At 58.4% G+C, this 15,848-nt stretch overlaps 1 protein-coding gene across 1 annotated transcript; it reads right to left on the bottom strand.

Moving 5' to 3' along the window:
- Positions 1–203: 203 nt before the first annotated feature.
- Positions 204–15,554, bottom strand: METRNL (meteorin like, glial cell differentiation regulator). The gene is made up of 4 exons (XM_040244928.1): positions 15,179–15,554; positions 9,004–9,389; positions 2,089–2,148; positions 204–1,020 (listed from the first exon to the last, which is right to left on the bottom strand). The coding sequence occupies exons 1-4, from the start codon at positions 15,337–15,339 to the stop codon at positions 698–700; spliced, it is 930 nt and encodes a 309-aa protein (XP_040100862.1). The 5' UTR covers positions 15,340–15,554; the 3' UTR covers positions 204–697.
- Between the last annotated feature and the right edge of the window lie 294 nt (positions 15,555–15,848).

Below are 15,848 nucleotides of genomic sequence, written 5' to 3'. Positions count from 1 at the left end.
ACAGGAAGGGGGTGGGGTTGGTCCACCAGAAAGACAGGGGTTGTAAGTATGGAGGTAACAGACTCACTTAGAGTTGGCTCCAATATGAAAGGTCCCTCACACCAGGGCTGGCGGTGAGGGGCACTGACCCCAGGAGAAGATCTGACCTGGACCCCCAGCTAAGGGCCACACACCCCTGACCAGGGCCGAAGACAGACGCGCCATTGATCCGTCAGAGGCTGGTCTTTATTCCCTGGAATGGAAACACCCTGCAGCCCCAAAATGATGATGACTGGCAAAGCCCCTCCTTTAAAAATCCAAAAACAAAATGAAAAACCATTAGGTGTCTGGCTCCATAAATTCCCATCATAAGAAACAACTCTGAATGGTACCCAAGCCTGGTGTCGGGCGTCCGCGGTGGGCTACGGCCCCCACACTTCACCCGACACACCAGCTAAAAAGAGCGACTTCAGGTGCCCAGAAAACAGGACGAAACGGGACACAAAGGCATTTTACGACACGGGAGTTTGCTTCCTATGGACATTTCTTTTTTAAAAAAAATATAATAACTTAGTTGGCATGTTACAGCATCTCCGATCAATCCGTCAGGGAGTCCTTGGCTGGAACCTCGTGGGGCCGCAATGCAGCGGTGCCTACCCAGCTTGAGCGCCAGGCACTCACGTGAGTGTCCACTGCTGCGGCCGTGGTCACCTGGCGCTTACTCCGTGCCCATCTCGCAGGGGTTCAGTCCCCTCTCCTCAGCGTCCCTGTACATCCTTTGGAAATCCTTGAAGCGTGGGGCGCAGCCAAGCCAGGCCTCCCCAAAGTGCATGTGGCCAGTGAAGAGAAACTCGCCGTGCCCGGGCCGGACGCCGCACTCCAGCAGCGTGGAGACGCGCCCCCGCCAGCCTCCGCCCTCGCCCTCAGGGGCCGGCCGGAACACCCTGCTCTTCTGCCGGTAGAGCCGGCTCACGTTCAGGTGGATGGCCGACTCCTGCCTCTCCGGCTCATGGGTAACTTTCTGGATGGAGCCTCGGACGACTGCAGAGGAAGGAGAGGGGGGTCAGCAGGGTGCTCACCAAGCCAAGAGCACACCGCACACCCCGCAGGGTCAGCAGGGTGCTCACCAAGCCAAGAGCACACCCCACACCCCACAGGGTCAGCAGGGTGCTCACCGAGCCAAGAGCACACCCCTCACCCCGCAGCCAAACTGGGAACTGATCCTGAATGCTGCCTTCCAGAAATTCTCATTAAAAAGCGCAATCCACACACAAGAGGCTGCCTAGGGGCTGCTCTGCCACTCACACTGTCGGGGAGCAAAGATGCTCTTCTCTCAAGGTCCAGTCACAGAAGTGGGGGGAAACAGAAGGTATAAACCTCACTGTGCACCAGCTTTTCAAGTTGGAACAAGAAAAATGACTGCAGTTAATACCGAAGTCCTGCTGTGGTTCTGCATCAAGATCGGACAGAAAGGGTGAAGCTTGGAGAAGAGGAAGGTGACAGGAAGAAGGACAGAGCAGGCACAAGCTTGGGGACCCCTAGCCTGGCCCCAGATCCCGTCTGTGCGGGGCCAGAAAGAAGAAGGGGGATTGTACTTCCACTCCCCAACTGCCTTGGGAGCCTAGGGGGCTGAGTCAAGTCCCGCTGGGCCGGTTCCAGCAAACTCATACTGAGTGTTGCCACCCTTAACCCAAGAACGTTTGTGCCAAAGTCACAAACAGGCGGAGGCTGAGTCCCTGACCTCGGCCGTAGCCCCGCCAGTGCCTCTAACTCCCACTCTGGTGCCTGCAAGGGACCTGGGTGTGGGTGGGGCGCCAGGACTTGGGCTCAAGCACAAAGCAGGAAAATGCTCAATATCCTCTAAAATAGGAATTCCCACCTTAAAGAGGAATTCCCAACTCTCGCCCGGTCCTGCACACAGGTCCCTTCCCTTGGGCTGGGGTGGGGTGGGGTGGGGGTCACTCTAAATGAGTGGAAAGGAAGGCATTTTCCCATGACCTGCAATTGGTGATGAAGCCGGGGGCGGGGGGGCAAGCCCAGTCTTAAGCAGAGTCTTCCCCCCCAGGGAGTTTATTTCTCCCACATGGTGGGACCCTCCAGCATACTCACCAAAGTCGCTGGTGCAGACGGCCAAGAGAACCTCTGTGTGGCTGCAAGGGCGGCACGGGGCTGCAGGGAGAGGAGAGAGCCAGGTGCGGGGTCAGATGGGGCCTGTGGAAGCTCGAGGAACACAGACCCTCCCGCCCTCAGCACGCAGGCCACGTGACATCCTATAAATCCTCTGCTGTCAGCAGCAACTGTCTAGGCCCGGGGGCCTCTGCCATCAAGGTGCCAAGAGAGAGCCAGCAAGCGAGACCATGACCTCCGCCTCGTGGGTGGGGAGATGTCTCTAGGAGCTCCAGGCTCACCTAGGCTGCCTGCGATGGCATGAAAATGAAGGGCAAGTCAAGTTTTATGCTGGACTGCACTCAGCTCATGTCTGCAGTCACACTTGGCAAGCAACCACTGGGCTCTAAGTCGCTTTTCAGTGCCGAAACCAACCTGAGCTCATCTGAAGCCGCATTCCTGACACCAGCCTGGCCAAGAGCCTTGCGTGGCCTCAGTGGTCAGGCCTGGAAATGCCAGGGCCTCCCACTCACAGTGCCTGTCCCCACGGTCCCATTCCACTATCTAGAAGCACCGCGAGGTTGTGGCCCTGCTAAGCGCATTGGTGGGAGTGAGAGACGTGTCCACTCGCTTCAGTGGTGGGGTCCTTGTCTAACCGATGGGACCAGGTGACCACCTCCAAACCCCTCCAGACACCTTTCACAGCAAGCCCAGTTCACAGGATCCCCTCTGAGATCCCGAGATGTTGGAGGGGGCTGATTCCTCCAGACAAACCAGTCCATCTCGGTGGGCCTCTGCCCCAGGTCAGTCCTCACTCTGCCCTCCACCTGCTGACTCAGATGGGCAGGAGCCCTCCAGAAAGGCTGGGGACGGGGGAAAGAGAAACCTCGAGACTTGGGGGACCCCTGGGGACCACGGTGCTCCTAACTCAAGAGTGGATGTGGGGAGACACGAGTTTATCATTTGGCTCTGATTTTGCACTTTTCCTCACCTGTTTCTAGGGGCCCAAACTCCCTAACAACAGAAACATTAGGTATGAACGCTCACCAGGACAAGCTTCCCTTGGCCCTTTCATATTCTAAAGGCCCCACAGTCTCCAGCCTTGATGCTCACTGGGCCTGGACAAAGCTACAGCTGTCTGATGGCCTGGCTGTGAACTGGGCTGAGCCGTAACCTGCCCAGGGTCTGTAGTGACTCGGGGCCCTGGAGGAGACAGGGAGACGTGGAGGAGAACAGGAGGGGCCTCCGGGACCCAGAGTGTGTGGGGGGGCAGCCAGAGATGACCCTGGAGTCTCCAGCATCCTGGGACCCCCTGAGGATGGACATGACGTGTCCAGAGCACTGGCCTTCCTGTCCTGCCCCTGGCAGGGGTGGGTGCATGCATCCCAGTCCAGTCTGGCGAGTGCATGACTCATGGGCGCTTCTGCCAAGGTATCAGGAAAAAGGAGAAGCCACAGAACAAGAACAGCCTGTCGGACGCGTCGGAAGCATCTGAGAGGACGGAGCGCCTCCTGCCCCAGCTCCAAATCCCGTGCCTTCTGCCCACCTGTGGCTCTTTGTCACGAGTGTGGACCCCCAGCCTTGAGGCCTCCCCTAAAAAAGAGGGTGGTCAACTGGGGGTCCCCCACCTCTAGCCTGCTGGGAGCCTCCTGCCCACAGTGGTCCTGACAGAGGTCACTATGGAGAGGAAAGTGGGTTGCACGGCCTCACGTGCACTGGGGGGACTTGTATCTTATGAGACATGGCAGTGGGGAAACTTCCCATCCTGGCGGTGGCCCCAAGGGGCAGAGGCCCCCATCTGGGACCCTGGGGCCAGGCCTTGCAAACTCCAAGGGCAGGGGGATGAGAGGTGAGGTCCGGCACAAGCTGTCCAGAAGCTGAGACAGGCCCAGGCCATGCACCCTGGTCGGACAGCAGGCCTAGGTATGTGTAATCGCCAAGCCCTGGAGCCTCACCTTCTGTGGGTCATAGGCCCCAGGACCTTGGCTGACTGCTGGGGAAAAAGGTGGCACAAGCTTGTCCCGGGCCCTGACTCAAGCCCAGTCCCATGGAGGATGTCCAAGGACCTGGTGGCCCCAGGGGCAGGTGGGCAGCAGCCTGCAGACCCTCCTGCCGAAGCCTCAAAGAGCTGGCGCCACACTGACAGCCGGAGCTAACAAATCCCGCACCCCCTGCGACTCTCTATGACCCTGAGCTTTAAGAAGTGTAGGCACCTTCGTGGAGAATCCAGGCTGCAGATGCTAACAGCAGCAGTCTGGAAACAATTATTAATCGGAGTCAGGCTTGTAAAGGCAGAGTGGAATGCGCTGGTTCCTGACACATCGAATCTCGTTTCCTTGCGGGGAAGGTGGGGAGGGGGTGACCCAGGGGCCGGGTGGAATTCTGGCCTGTGGTTCTCGGAAAAGGGGAGGGGCAGGGGAGTGTGGACATGGAGCAGATTACTCTGGAATGTGTAAAAAATGAACTGAATGAAGTGGAGAAAAAAAACAGGGTCAAGGAGACCAGCCTGGGGGTTGCAGGGACGCAGGTGAGAATGGCAGGTACAGATGGGAAGGGCAGCACCCTACTGTTAGGCTCCGGGTAGCCCGATGCCCAAGGAGATGTTTGCAGATGGTGGGATGCTGGTTCAGCAGGTGGGACGGCCCAGGTAAGGATGACTGGGATGGAGATCTTGTGTGAGACACCCTCTGGGGTCTCCAGCCCAGCCTCACCAGGTGGGGAAACGCAGCATTTTAACAGGGAGGAAAGTGCAGGTGGCAAAGTGGCCAGTGTTCCCTAAGCCGAGAGCCTCCTCTGATTGGCACGACAACCCCGCGCTCATCCCAACTCCAGGCTGCAAGGTAACATCGTCCCACAGGACCCTGAGGGGCCTAACTCAGGCTGGCCACCCCCTGTAGAGGCCCCACAGGCACAAGGAACTGCCCCCTTCACCAGCCGTCTCCTCCACACCTTCCACCCCAAGAGCCCGGAGCTGGATAAGATGAAAGGTAATCTTAATAATGACTTGGGGAGCTGGAGAAGCACTGGTGCAAGAAACTAAATTTTCAGGGAAAAAATTAAGTTCTGTTTCCAGGAAATAACCAAGTTTCTTCTCATTTCTGTTGGCTGTTGTTTATCTCCCACGGCCCCTCAAGGCCACTCCTATATTCTAAGGTGCCTGAAGGGGGGAATCTCAGCAGGGACCCCCCCCCCCAAAGGGGTCATTTGCCTCTGACTCATCAACAGAGCGGTTTCAAAGGGGACGAAGAGGTGAAGCCCATCAGAAACTGTGGGACCCAGGCCGCCTCACCCCACCTGGCACCCACAAGCAGTGATGGGTGCCACTTCTGAGCTTTCACGGCCAGCACAAGGGTGAGTCCTCCTGCCCCTCCCCACCCTCCAGCTGTGGGTCTGAAACACCACTGCCGTCCCCCTTCACCTGCACACAGGGGGCCAGCTCCAGGTGGGCATCACACACAGCCCTCCCCTGCTTCTCAGCTCCCCAAGCATGAAATGAACAGGCTGGAATCAAGGGTCCCAGAAGAACCCCAAAGATGGGGTCTACCTCTGTCCCTGAGAACCAGACTGAGTAACACCCCCGCCCTCCCTTGCTGGCCACCCCAATGGGTCCTCCAGGCCACTGGGCCACAAGGGTGCTGCCGGTGCCTGTTTACCCAAGTGTATTGGGACCCTGCGGAAGATGGTCGGCCGGGGCCACAGTGAGGCCTCAGCACACGGTCCGGGCGTGGCCTGGAGCTTCTTCCCCTAGTGAGTTGCATCTGGCTGCTCGCCTGCCTTTTATATCCTGCCAGACTTTTCCAGCACCAGAGGAGGGAGTGCTGGGTTCCTCAGGTGCCTGGCGAGGCCCTCGTGGGAGAAGGAGGGGAGGGGGCAGGTCCCCCTGCTCTGGCCGCGTGGCAGCCCAATCCTGAGTCCCCCAGGGCTGAAGGACCCCTGCCGCCTGCCTGCCCCCGTCTCCGCCTGCCTCTCTGTTCTGGCCTCCTCTTTGGCTGTCGGCACGTCTCAGTTCATACGAGGCAGCCGATTGTGCAACATGATGAACACGAGGCTGACACGCTCACCGTCAACATGCCCGGCGGAACCACCCAGAGCTGCGGCCGGCGAGGCTCATGCACACCTCCCCTCCTCCGGGATCCCGGCCCACAGGGCTTCTGCTCTCCTGCCAGCGCCAATTGGAACTCATGACTCATCGGTGAGGGGGAAGGCTTGTCCACCTCCCCAGCAGGTTGCTTCCTGGGCTGCTTGGCCCCAGGACGTGCGCTCACCTCCATAGCCCACACACCAGGGATCTGGCTTCACCGGGGTCTCCCAGATGGAGCCAGGGCCAGACAGGAGGGCACTGCCCTCTGGGAACCCGCCCAGTCCCGGGGGAGGTCACTGCTGCCAGATGGCTGGGACCAGCATTCCACATTACGTACCCATTCCTCTGGCATTAAAAGCTTAGGGACACATCCCTGGGGAGAAGGGACGGACCAGCCTTCCCGGATCCCTGCTACCCTCGCCTCCTTCAGGACAGAGAGGTGCTGGGCCCACAGCTGCCAGACCCTGGGAGCATCTTGAGTCCCCATCTCAAGTTCTGACAGTCACTGCATCTATACTGCCCCAGGCCAGCGCCCCAGCCACTGGGCAGATAGATGGACACTCACGCCCCATCACCCCCAGGGTCCCTGGGATCGCTGCGGCCCCAGATTTAAAGTGACACTCCAGGGCCAGGCAAGCATATGGCTGGGGGTAACAAGAGCACCCCAGCAGCCCAATGTCCAGCCACAGCCATGCAACCAGTGTGGGGCCCTGGCTAGTGACCAGATGACCCACCTCATCACATGGGGCCTCTTCTCTGGGACCCCACGGGGCTCTCCCAAATCCACTTACTGCCCTAGGCTGGAGACCTGGACCTGGGGTCTGGGGAAGCACAGACCCCAGCCCCAGAGAAGGGGAGAGAAAGTCTCAGGTCCCCAGGGCTGAGTCATAGGCTGAGTCACCCCAGGTTGCAACCACACTGTGCATTTTCCACCAGAGACTCCAGTCTGTGCTGACCAGATCACCCAGGTGGCATCATGGAAAGACCTTTACACCATGGCCTCTGAGAATCTGGTGGGAGCCTCACAGCAAAGTAGAACAAAGTTCCAGCCGGAGAGAACAAGTGACCAGTAGCCCATTGGTCTCAACCCTTCAACATTTTAATCAGTGAAAGGACTGCTAGCGAGTTCCTAATATCTGCCCCCTCGGCCAACCATCGCCGTAGTCAGACACATCAAATTTGGTGACTGGGTTTTTCCAGATTTTGTTTTTATGACGAGTTTATCTGCAGTGGCTCCCCGCTCCGTATGCATACACACCAGAGCGAGCCCCGGTGATCACTTGCTGGTAATCAAGATAAAGGCTGTTGTGGTTAAAGATTTATTCAAGTCCTGGGATTTTATAGCCACTTTCAGCATTCCTGACAGGGTCCTACCCAGTCAGGCCCTGGGGGGAGGGGTCCTACCTGGGCAGTCATACGCTGAAACTCTATAACAGACCAGTTTAGGTTGAGAGAGAGTTATGGTTTTAGAAAATCATCGGAGTCAAGAACAACAGGACAATATACTGTAGATTCACATTCAGGAGAAAAGTCTACGTTTCAAATCCTAGGAGGTCTGAGTTTTCTCAGTGGAAGATTTTATTCACTAAATGTGGAGATTATACTATTCTTGGGGCTGGTCCACCCCTCACACCAGGTGCTTCGACCTCAGCACTGCTGACGCGTGGGGCCAGGTCATCTTCCATGGTGGAGGGACCATGCCAACACTTGGGGCCAGCTCATTCTCCGTGTTGGGGCTGCCCCATGCACTATGGGGTGTGAGCAGCACCCCTGCCTCACCTCCATCACTTGATGCCAAAGCACCCCCTAGGGCCCATCATCTCAGCCGGTCACTGAAGAACAGCTGCCTGGAACCTGCCCCCAAGCTTATCCGAGCTCCCACCTTCCCCTTGGGAGGCATCTTGCTACCAACTAGTTTTGGAACTGAGGAAGATGGTGCAGATGGCGCACCCAAGTGCTGCCAGCCCCCACCCCACACACTCGGACCCCGCAAAGCCATCTGTGCCTCGGGGCTACAGTCCCCCGGGCCTGGCTGTCCCTGATGAAATGATGAGGACCCTGAGTTTACCCTGTGTGGGAGCCCTTGGAGCCACACACTCCTTTCTGCCCACAGAACTTCCAGAGACCAACGCTGCTCTCCCCACAGGGTTCAGCAGAGCTGTCTGCTGGCCTCAAAGAGGAGGAAGGAAAATCTGAAGCCAACACACCAGCCCTCAGTCACCCAGAGACTCCCTTGGGGACCTCGCCCGGAGTCCCCGGATCATCTCAGCCACTTAGCCGCCCCGCCTGGCACGGCGCTGGTGCCCTCGCTCCACAGGGGCGAGTCCTCACTGACACCCACACATAATCGGCTTGGGAACCCGGGACCGGCTCATGATTCAGGACACCTCAGCTTGGGAACAGGAATCAGCCTCAACTCCCACCCAGAACTCAAATGTTTCGGGGTCTGCAGCTGACACCCAGAGCACCTCACTAACTCGTGTGTCAGGAGAAACTCTGGAGGAGTTTGGATGGTAAAAGCACCCATTTCACATTGCAGTCACAGCTGGTCCAGGGAAGAAGAGTGTACTAGGGGCCAGGACCATGTCACGGCTCTGTTCTGACCCACGGCCATCGTCCTGAGTCCAAACTGCCCACAGCACGCCAGGGGCAGACTCGGCCACCCTCGGGCAGACCCGCCAGGTCTGAAGCCCAGACTCGGGCAGCATGTTCTTGCCTGGAGATTCTTCCCCATGGGAGGAGGTCAGGGCAGGAGACAATGGATGGGGGGGCAGACACAGCAAACAGGAGAGGACCCCCCTCCGAGGCCACTCCCGAACCCTGCATGCCACACTCACCCGACAGGGCGTGCAGGTCCGGCCCCGCGCGCCTGCTGGTCAGCTCGTACTGGAAGCCCGTGGTCCTCCTGCTGATGTCTTGCTGTGGCGTCGCCTCCACGAACAGGCCCCCCTGCTCAAAGCCTAAGCACGGCGCCTGGCCGGGCCCGAGGTCCCCATCCCGCACCAGTAGTTTCAGTTCTCCAGTCTTTTCCAAATAAATATTGGCCCCCGAGGAGCCCCTGAGGGGCTTGATGCACAGAGTCAGGTTCCGGGAGGGCGAGAAGGTGTTGGGCCGCAGGTTCACGATGAGCGCCCCGGTCGGGTACATCCATTCAACGGTGCCCGCCGAGCAGCGCAGGTAAACTTGCTCCACCTCCTTCCTGTGGGCCTCGTGTGTCAGCCCGCTGTGGAGGGGGAGAGACACGTCAGTCAGGAGATGCACCTGAGCACCGCGGTAAAGAATCCGCCTACGATGCAGGAGCCGCAGTAGACTTGGGTTTGATTCCTGGGTCAGAAAGATCCCCTGGAGAAGGGCACAGCAACCCACTTCAGTATTCTTGCCTGGAGAATCCCATGGACAGAGGAGCCTGGCAGGCTACAGTCCATAGGGTTGCAAAGAGTTAGACAACGACTGAAGCAACTTGGCAGGGCACGGCAGCACCCCTCGCCCACAGACAGGTGGGCGCTGTGGCCACCATGCAGCTGAGGGCCCATCTCCGGGGAGGGGGGTGCGGCCACGTGGTCCCACCCGTCCGGCTCTGAGCACTCTGGTGCATGTGGGAGCTCCTGGCTCCTGGGCCCTCTCAACACCCCGACACTCCATTGGCCTTGAGCCCAAGTCCTTGGGGTTTCTCCCTGAGCTGGGATGGTGACGGGTGCCGTGGAGGTGGGAAACACGGAAGGGACGGATCTTCCAAAAAAATAAACAGGGAAACACCAGCAAGACGTTGGCACCAACCCAGGTTCCAGATGACCAAATAAGGGTCAGGAAGCTCATTTGATGGGAGATTCCCATTGAGTGGAGTGGAGACCAGGGAGCAGATTCAAGTGACAGGAAGCAGGCTGGAATGCCATGCACAGACATAAAGACTGCACTCCAGGGAGCAGCTTTTAAACCAAAGGGAACGTTAGCAATTTGGTTGGTCGGGGGGTGGTGGGGGGGGGAGGGGGGGGTTGTTGGTAAGTTTTGTCTTTAGGGTCCCCATTAGACACAATGTTCCTATTGTCTTGAAGGCAATGATGTGACCGCTTTGTCATTCATTTGTAAACCTGAAGACCCTGCATTGCCAATCTTTTTTTTTTTTTTTCCCAAAACAAACTCAAATTTCATCAAAGCAAGATACACAAGTCAAGAAAAGGTCCTCCATGGGGAGACACAGGAGGGAACCGTGGAAAAAAACCACAAAAGACCTGTGGGATGCCTGTCTTCCTGATGGGGACTGCTGAGGAGTTCAGTGGGTTTCAGTCCTAATAAATGCCAAACAGGAAAAAATGAAGTGTGCTCTGCTCTCGGGGTGGCAGGTCTTGAGTAAGTTGTAACACTATGTTTTCGAGAAATTGAAACCATCAAAAACGTTCAAGTTTCCCCTACTCAAAACTTGTAATGTAAATGTCAGCTTGTGGTGACGGTTACGTCATGACCACCGAGCAGCCCTGGAACTCAACCCGGTGACTTCAACTAAGTGTTTTATTACATGAAATTTGGTTCTGATCATATCTCAGACAGGTTCACCCACATTCTTAGGATTTTTACGTGAAATAAACAATGCTATATTCAGAGCCCTGGCCTGAGTGAGTTACCAGAAACCTTTTCTGCAGAGGAGAAAACACATAACATATGGTTTGCATTTACTGTTGGTGACTCATGCTCGGGGCCCCGAAAAGCCTCGCTTTTCATACGACGGCCAGCTGCAGGCTGGGGCTGCACAGTCACCCTGCAGACCACATCAGAAGGAGGTGTCAAGGAGGTGAACTCCCTCCTAACCCCACTCCCCACCCCCAAGGCCTTGGGTCATAGGCAGCCTGGCCTCAGACGCCTACCGGGGCCGCACACGCAGAACAGACTTACAAATTACAGCCACATAAAACTCACACAAGCTCATCTGACACACAGGAGGGGATGGGTGTAATTACAGTGCTGGGTGACAAAATTAGACTAAATGGTGTGTGGTTGCCACAGATGACTATAATCAGCCCTGCTCTTATGCAGCCAAACAAACTTTATCAGTGTTCCTCCTCTCCTGGCTCCAGCCTTGAGGGGCAGCTGACACTTGCCCCATGCCCAGGCACCAATCCTCAACTCTCTCTCCCACAAAAACCATCCCGTTAAAGGTTTTACTTCCTTCTCAGTAGGAAGAGGGGACCCTAGGGGCCGAGGGAGTGGAGAACCCACGGCAGAGGCTGTGGGTACCTCTCACTAAGTTGCCTTAACCTCAACAGTGGAGGGGGTAACCGGGGGTGGGCTTACCCTCCACCCATGTCTTGGCAGGGGTGAAGGGGGCCCTCATGGGGACTGATGGCCAGCCCATGCTGCCCAGGGGGCGGTAGACCCGAGGCCCTGGGGGCTGCCACCACCAGCCTGTGCACATGACCACATGCATCCATTTACTAACAAGTCACTCGCCACCTAAAAGAGGACTAGGAACAAAAAGACAGGACAAACAAGACATCACTTGGTGCCCAAACTTTACCCTCTAGCAGGTCCACCCCATCCCCAGAAACTGCACAGGCTCTGCTCTGCCTCTTCTCTCTTTTTTAAAAATTATTTATTTTTATTTATTTATTTGGCTGTGCCAGGTCCTACTTGTGGCACATGGGATCTGCTATCTTCGTTGTGGCACACAGGACCTTTAGCTGCATCATGTGAACTCTTAGTTATGGCATGTGGGACCTAGTTCCCTGACCAGGGATCAAACCCGGGCCCCCTACATTCTGAGCACAGAGTCTTAGCCACTGAACCACCAGGGAAGTCACCACCTCTGCTTCTTCTCTCTTGTTCTCCTAAAACATCAGGACCAACAAGACTCCCACTAAGCAGCCAGCACAGGAGTCTCCACGGTCACATTACAGCAAGAGCTCCATTCAGACAGACATCTGCTCAGTTCAGCCTGGGGCCAGCTGAAGTAGAAGATTCACGGTCTACCTAGTACCTACCGGAAAATCTAGTCACCACTGAAAGACTGAAAAAAACTTCTGTTAATGCAAAAGTGCTGGAGGTGCAAACACAAAACACATGGGTAATGGTCACTGGTGATGGTATTTTACGATTTTCATATGACATGCAAGTGACATCCTAACCAAGCAAAAATGAAATAACTATGCCCTGATGTGATGAAGCTCAAGGATGCAGGGAAAAAAATATATGGTTCTATTCAGCCTTAGGGAACTGAGAAAACTGATTTGATCTTGGATTATTTTAACTGAATTAATGCATTAAAAAGGGGGGGGGAGTTGGCAAGTGTCACTCCCCAGGAGGACACACACCTGTGGAGCACCTTTATGGGAAAGATGGCAAATTCCAAGTTGTTGCAGGGACTATCTGACCGGGTCAGTGTGGTGGCAGCAGAGCCCACACCACTCATACCCACAGCCTGGTCCAAACCTTGAGTCACTAGAAGGAAGTGATGGTCTCTGGTTGACTAAAGTCAGGAAGAACTTCCGATCAAGGGCGAAACCAAAAGGCTCTGCTTCCTGGAGTTACCTTTCATTTCCCCACCTCGCAGGAGAGACAGCCCAGGTGTGACATACTAGCAGTGCCCAGCCCGTCGCAGTGGGAAAGTTCATGGTCCACCTTTATGACCAGGGCCTAATAAAGATAGGACGCATCCTGCCCTGGCCGAGGGAGAGGGATTTCAAACCCTTCTACTTAATTGTCTGGATACACCCAGAAACACATCCAGCCTGTCAAATGTGAGTGGCCGGTGTCATAAACAAGCAACTCCCTTCGTATCAGGGGATCAGAAACCGCCCGGCGCATTGGGGCTTGCACCACCCTGTGCCGTCTTTAGAACAGCTCATAAAAAGTCATAAACGCTATAGAATCAGCAGGCAAACCGGTGCACCAGGGTAAGAATCTGTCAGCTGATCTGTGAAAAAGAAAAAAAAAAAAGGTAACTGGAGGGGCAGCGATTACCGGAGGCGGGTGGTGGGCGGGGGTGGGGGGTGTCTTATGCTCCTGAAAGGTCACTTGGACCTATCTCTGCTCCAGATCCTGCCCATAACTTCTACAGCCACGGCAGCCACCCTTGACAAGTTTCTACCTTTAGGTTGAGTGGAGGACACTGGAGGGTGTCCAAGACCAGGGGTTCATTAGCAATGATGGAGGGAGAGGGGGTACAGGCAAGTGGTTCTGCTTCTCCAGGTAGATAAGAGGATGCACAGGAAGAAGAGGGATTCCTCTACCCCTACAAACACCTGCATGGTCCCCAGCTCCCTCGGGTCTCCAGCAGAGACATCCTCTGCACACTGGTCCTCCAAGAATGTGAAAAGGGTGTCAGCTCCTCCTCTGGAAATTCAAGCTCACAGGGGTGGGACTGGGTTTCTGTTTTTGATCTGCTGAAGCAGGACACCCCAAGGCCTCATTTTGGGGATGCACTGATTCATCCAGCAGAGGCTGCAAAGCAAGGAGTTTAATTACCAGCGAGGGGGGAAAGGGCAGCCCCAGAAGAGTGTGTCAGAGTCAGAGGCTCCCAGCCAGCTCTGTGCTGGCGCCAGCATTCTCCAGGCCAACCCTCCCCCAGAGCTCGGATCTGCCGCGCAGGGCCCAGTCTCAGCTCTACCAACCCCTGCTGCAGGGAGACCTTCTGTAGCCCAGAGGGCGGGTGACACCAGCCCAACCTCAGGAGACCGGGACCTTCACTCTGGGATGGGTGGGAAGTAGAGAGAAAGGAGCAACGTAATTGCTAATTTCCACAGAGAACTGGGGGCTTCCCGGGTGGCTCAGCAGTAAAGAATCTGCCTGCAGTGCAGGAGACGTGGGTTTGATCCCTGGATGGGGAAGATCCCCTGGAGGAGGAAACAGCAACCCACTCCAGTATTCTTGCCGGGAAAATCCCACGGAGGAGCACGCACACTGGGTCTGGACGTATCCAAGATGACCAGCAGCTGCCCTGCTGACGCACAACCCAGCACCCTGGCACAACCCTGCCCTTCTCGGAAAAACCGTCTTCACTCAAAATAACCCCATGACACCCCCACAGCATGAGGTGTCTGCCAGCGGGAGTCTTCCCACCAGAAGGCAGGGTTTCAGGGGCCCTGCACGGTGGGACGCCCGGACACCCAGACCCCAAGGGAGTCCCGGCCCACTGCGTTTTCGGAGAAGACAACGCTAGCATCTCCATTCCTCTGCAAACTCTTGAACCCGCAACCTCCGAAGCACATGCCGTCTTCTCCGACAGCGAGGTGCCGGCTCCGGCCGGCGCCCTGGTAGACGGGTGTTCTCGTCCTGAGTAGCTGCGCTCTCACCAACCACCCCCACTCCCCGCCCACGCTTGTGACTTGCCTGTCACACTGCAGTTAAAAAAAAAAAGTCCTCGGCTGCCTGCCTTGGCGGAGGGCGTGAAGGGGGGTCGCCGAGCCCAGCGCGCGCTGCCAAGGGCGGCCTGACCTTCACCGGGCGGGGCGGGGGGCTCGACCAGGCCCAGAACTAGCCCGGCGCAAGGTGCCCGCCCGCGCGTCTCCGCCCGCACCGACGTGGTCAGCGCGCGGTCAGCGCCAGGGCCCCGTCTCCGACCACCGGAGCCGCCGCTCTCTCCTTACCGACCCGTCAGTCCCTTCCCGCTCGGCCCTGAGCGCAGGCCCGGCTCCTCCCGGCCCGGGGCGCGCAACTCCTCGTCGAGGGCAGAGCCCGGGAAGGGACAGAGGGCTGACCCCCGATCGCCTCTAGTGAACGGTCGCGGGGTCCGGGCTGCGGCTCTCTGGGAACCGAGTGGCGACCCGCGCGATCCTGCGCCGGGAGAACGGGCTGCCGGACCGAACCGACCCCACCGAGCTGCAGGCGCGCCTTCCCCTGGGCGTCCTCTGGGCCGGGGGACCGGGACGCCGCGGGCTCTTTTGTTCTAGAACCGGGGGCGGGGGAGGGCGGGGACCGCACTCGGCCTGGAGAGCGGGCCCCCGGGCCCGCGAGCCCCCGCGCGCTCGGCCCGCGCGGGAGAGGAATGGACGCGAGGGCCGGGCTCGCGCCGCGCGGACTCACCTCCCCTTCCAGCTGCACAGGTCGCTCGAGTACTGCGCGCCCGCGCCGCCCAGTAGCACGGCCAGCAGCAGCAGCAGCGGCGGCGGTCCAGGGCCCGGGGCGGGGGGCCTCGGCCACAGCTGCCCCGCGCGCCCCCCAGCCGCCCGCGTCGCGCCCCGCATGCTCTGGCTCCGGCTCGGCCGCCTGTCCCGCGTCCGCGCCAACCGAGCAGACCCTCGACCCGGCGCGGCCGGGCGGCCGGGCTCCGAGTCCAGGCGGTCAGGTCGCGCGCCCCCCGCGCCTCCAGGGCGGCCGCCCGCCCATCGCCGCCGGAGTCGGGGCCGCCGGAGCCGCTGGAGCCGTGCGCTCAGATCCGCGCCCGCCGCCGCCGCCAGAGCCTCTGAAGTCTGCAAGTCCGGGGTCCCGGTCCCGGCTCAGCTGGGGGGCGGTGCCCGTCCCGCCGCTCCGCCCCCGCCCCGGGTCCGCCCCCGCGCGCCGGAACTCCGCCCCTTGCGCCCGCGTCCCGCGCCCAGTACGCCCGGCTGGACGCGGCGGATACCCGAGTCTGCGGCGTGGCAGGGGCGCGGAGCGCCGGGGGCGTGTGGCCCAGGGGTGGGACAGGCTAGGACGCCGCGGAGAGGAGAGGGCTGCGCGAGGGACGGGGAGGAGGGCCCGGGAGGGAAGAGCCAGG

The sequence above is a fragment of the Oryx dammah genome, unplaced genomic scaffold (genome assembly GCF_014754425.2).
Source record: "Oryx dammah isolate SB20612 unplaced genomic scaffold, SCBI_Odam_1.1 HiC_scaffold_8, whole genome shotgun sequence".
NCBI classification, from domain to species: Eukaryota; Metazoa; Chordata; class Mammalia; order Artiodactyla; family Bovidae; genus Oryx; species Oryx dammah.
Note: the sequence above shows the minus strand (reverse complement) of the source record. Positions and strands in the feature narration are given on the sequence as shown.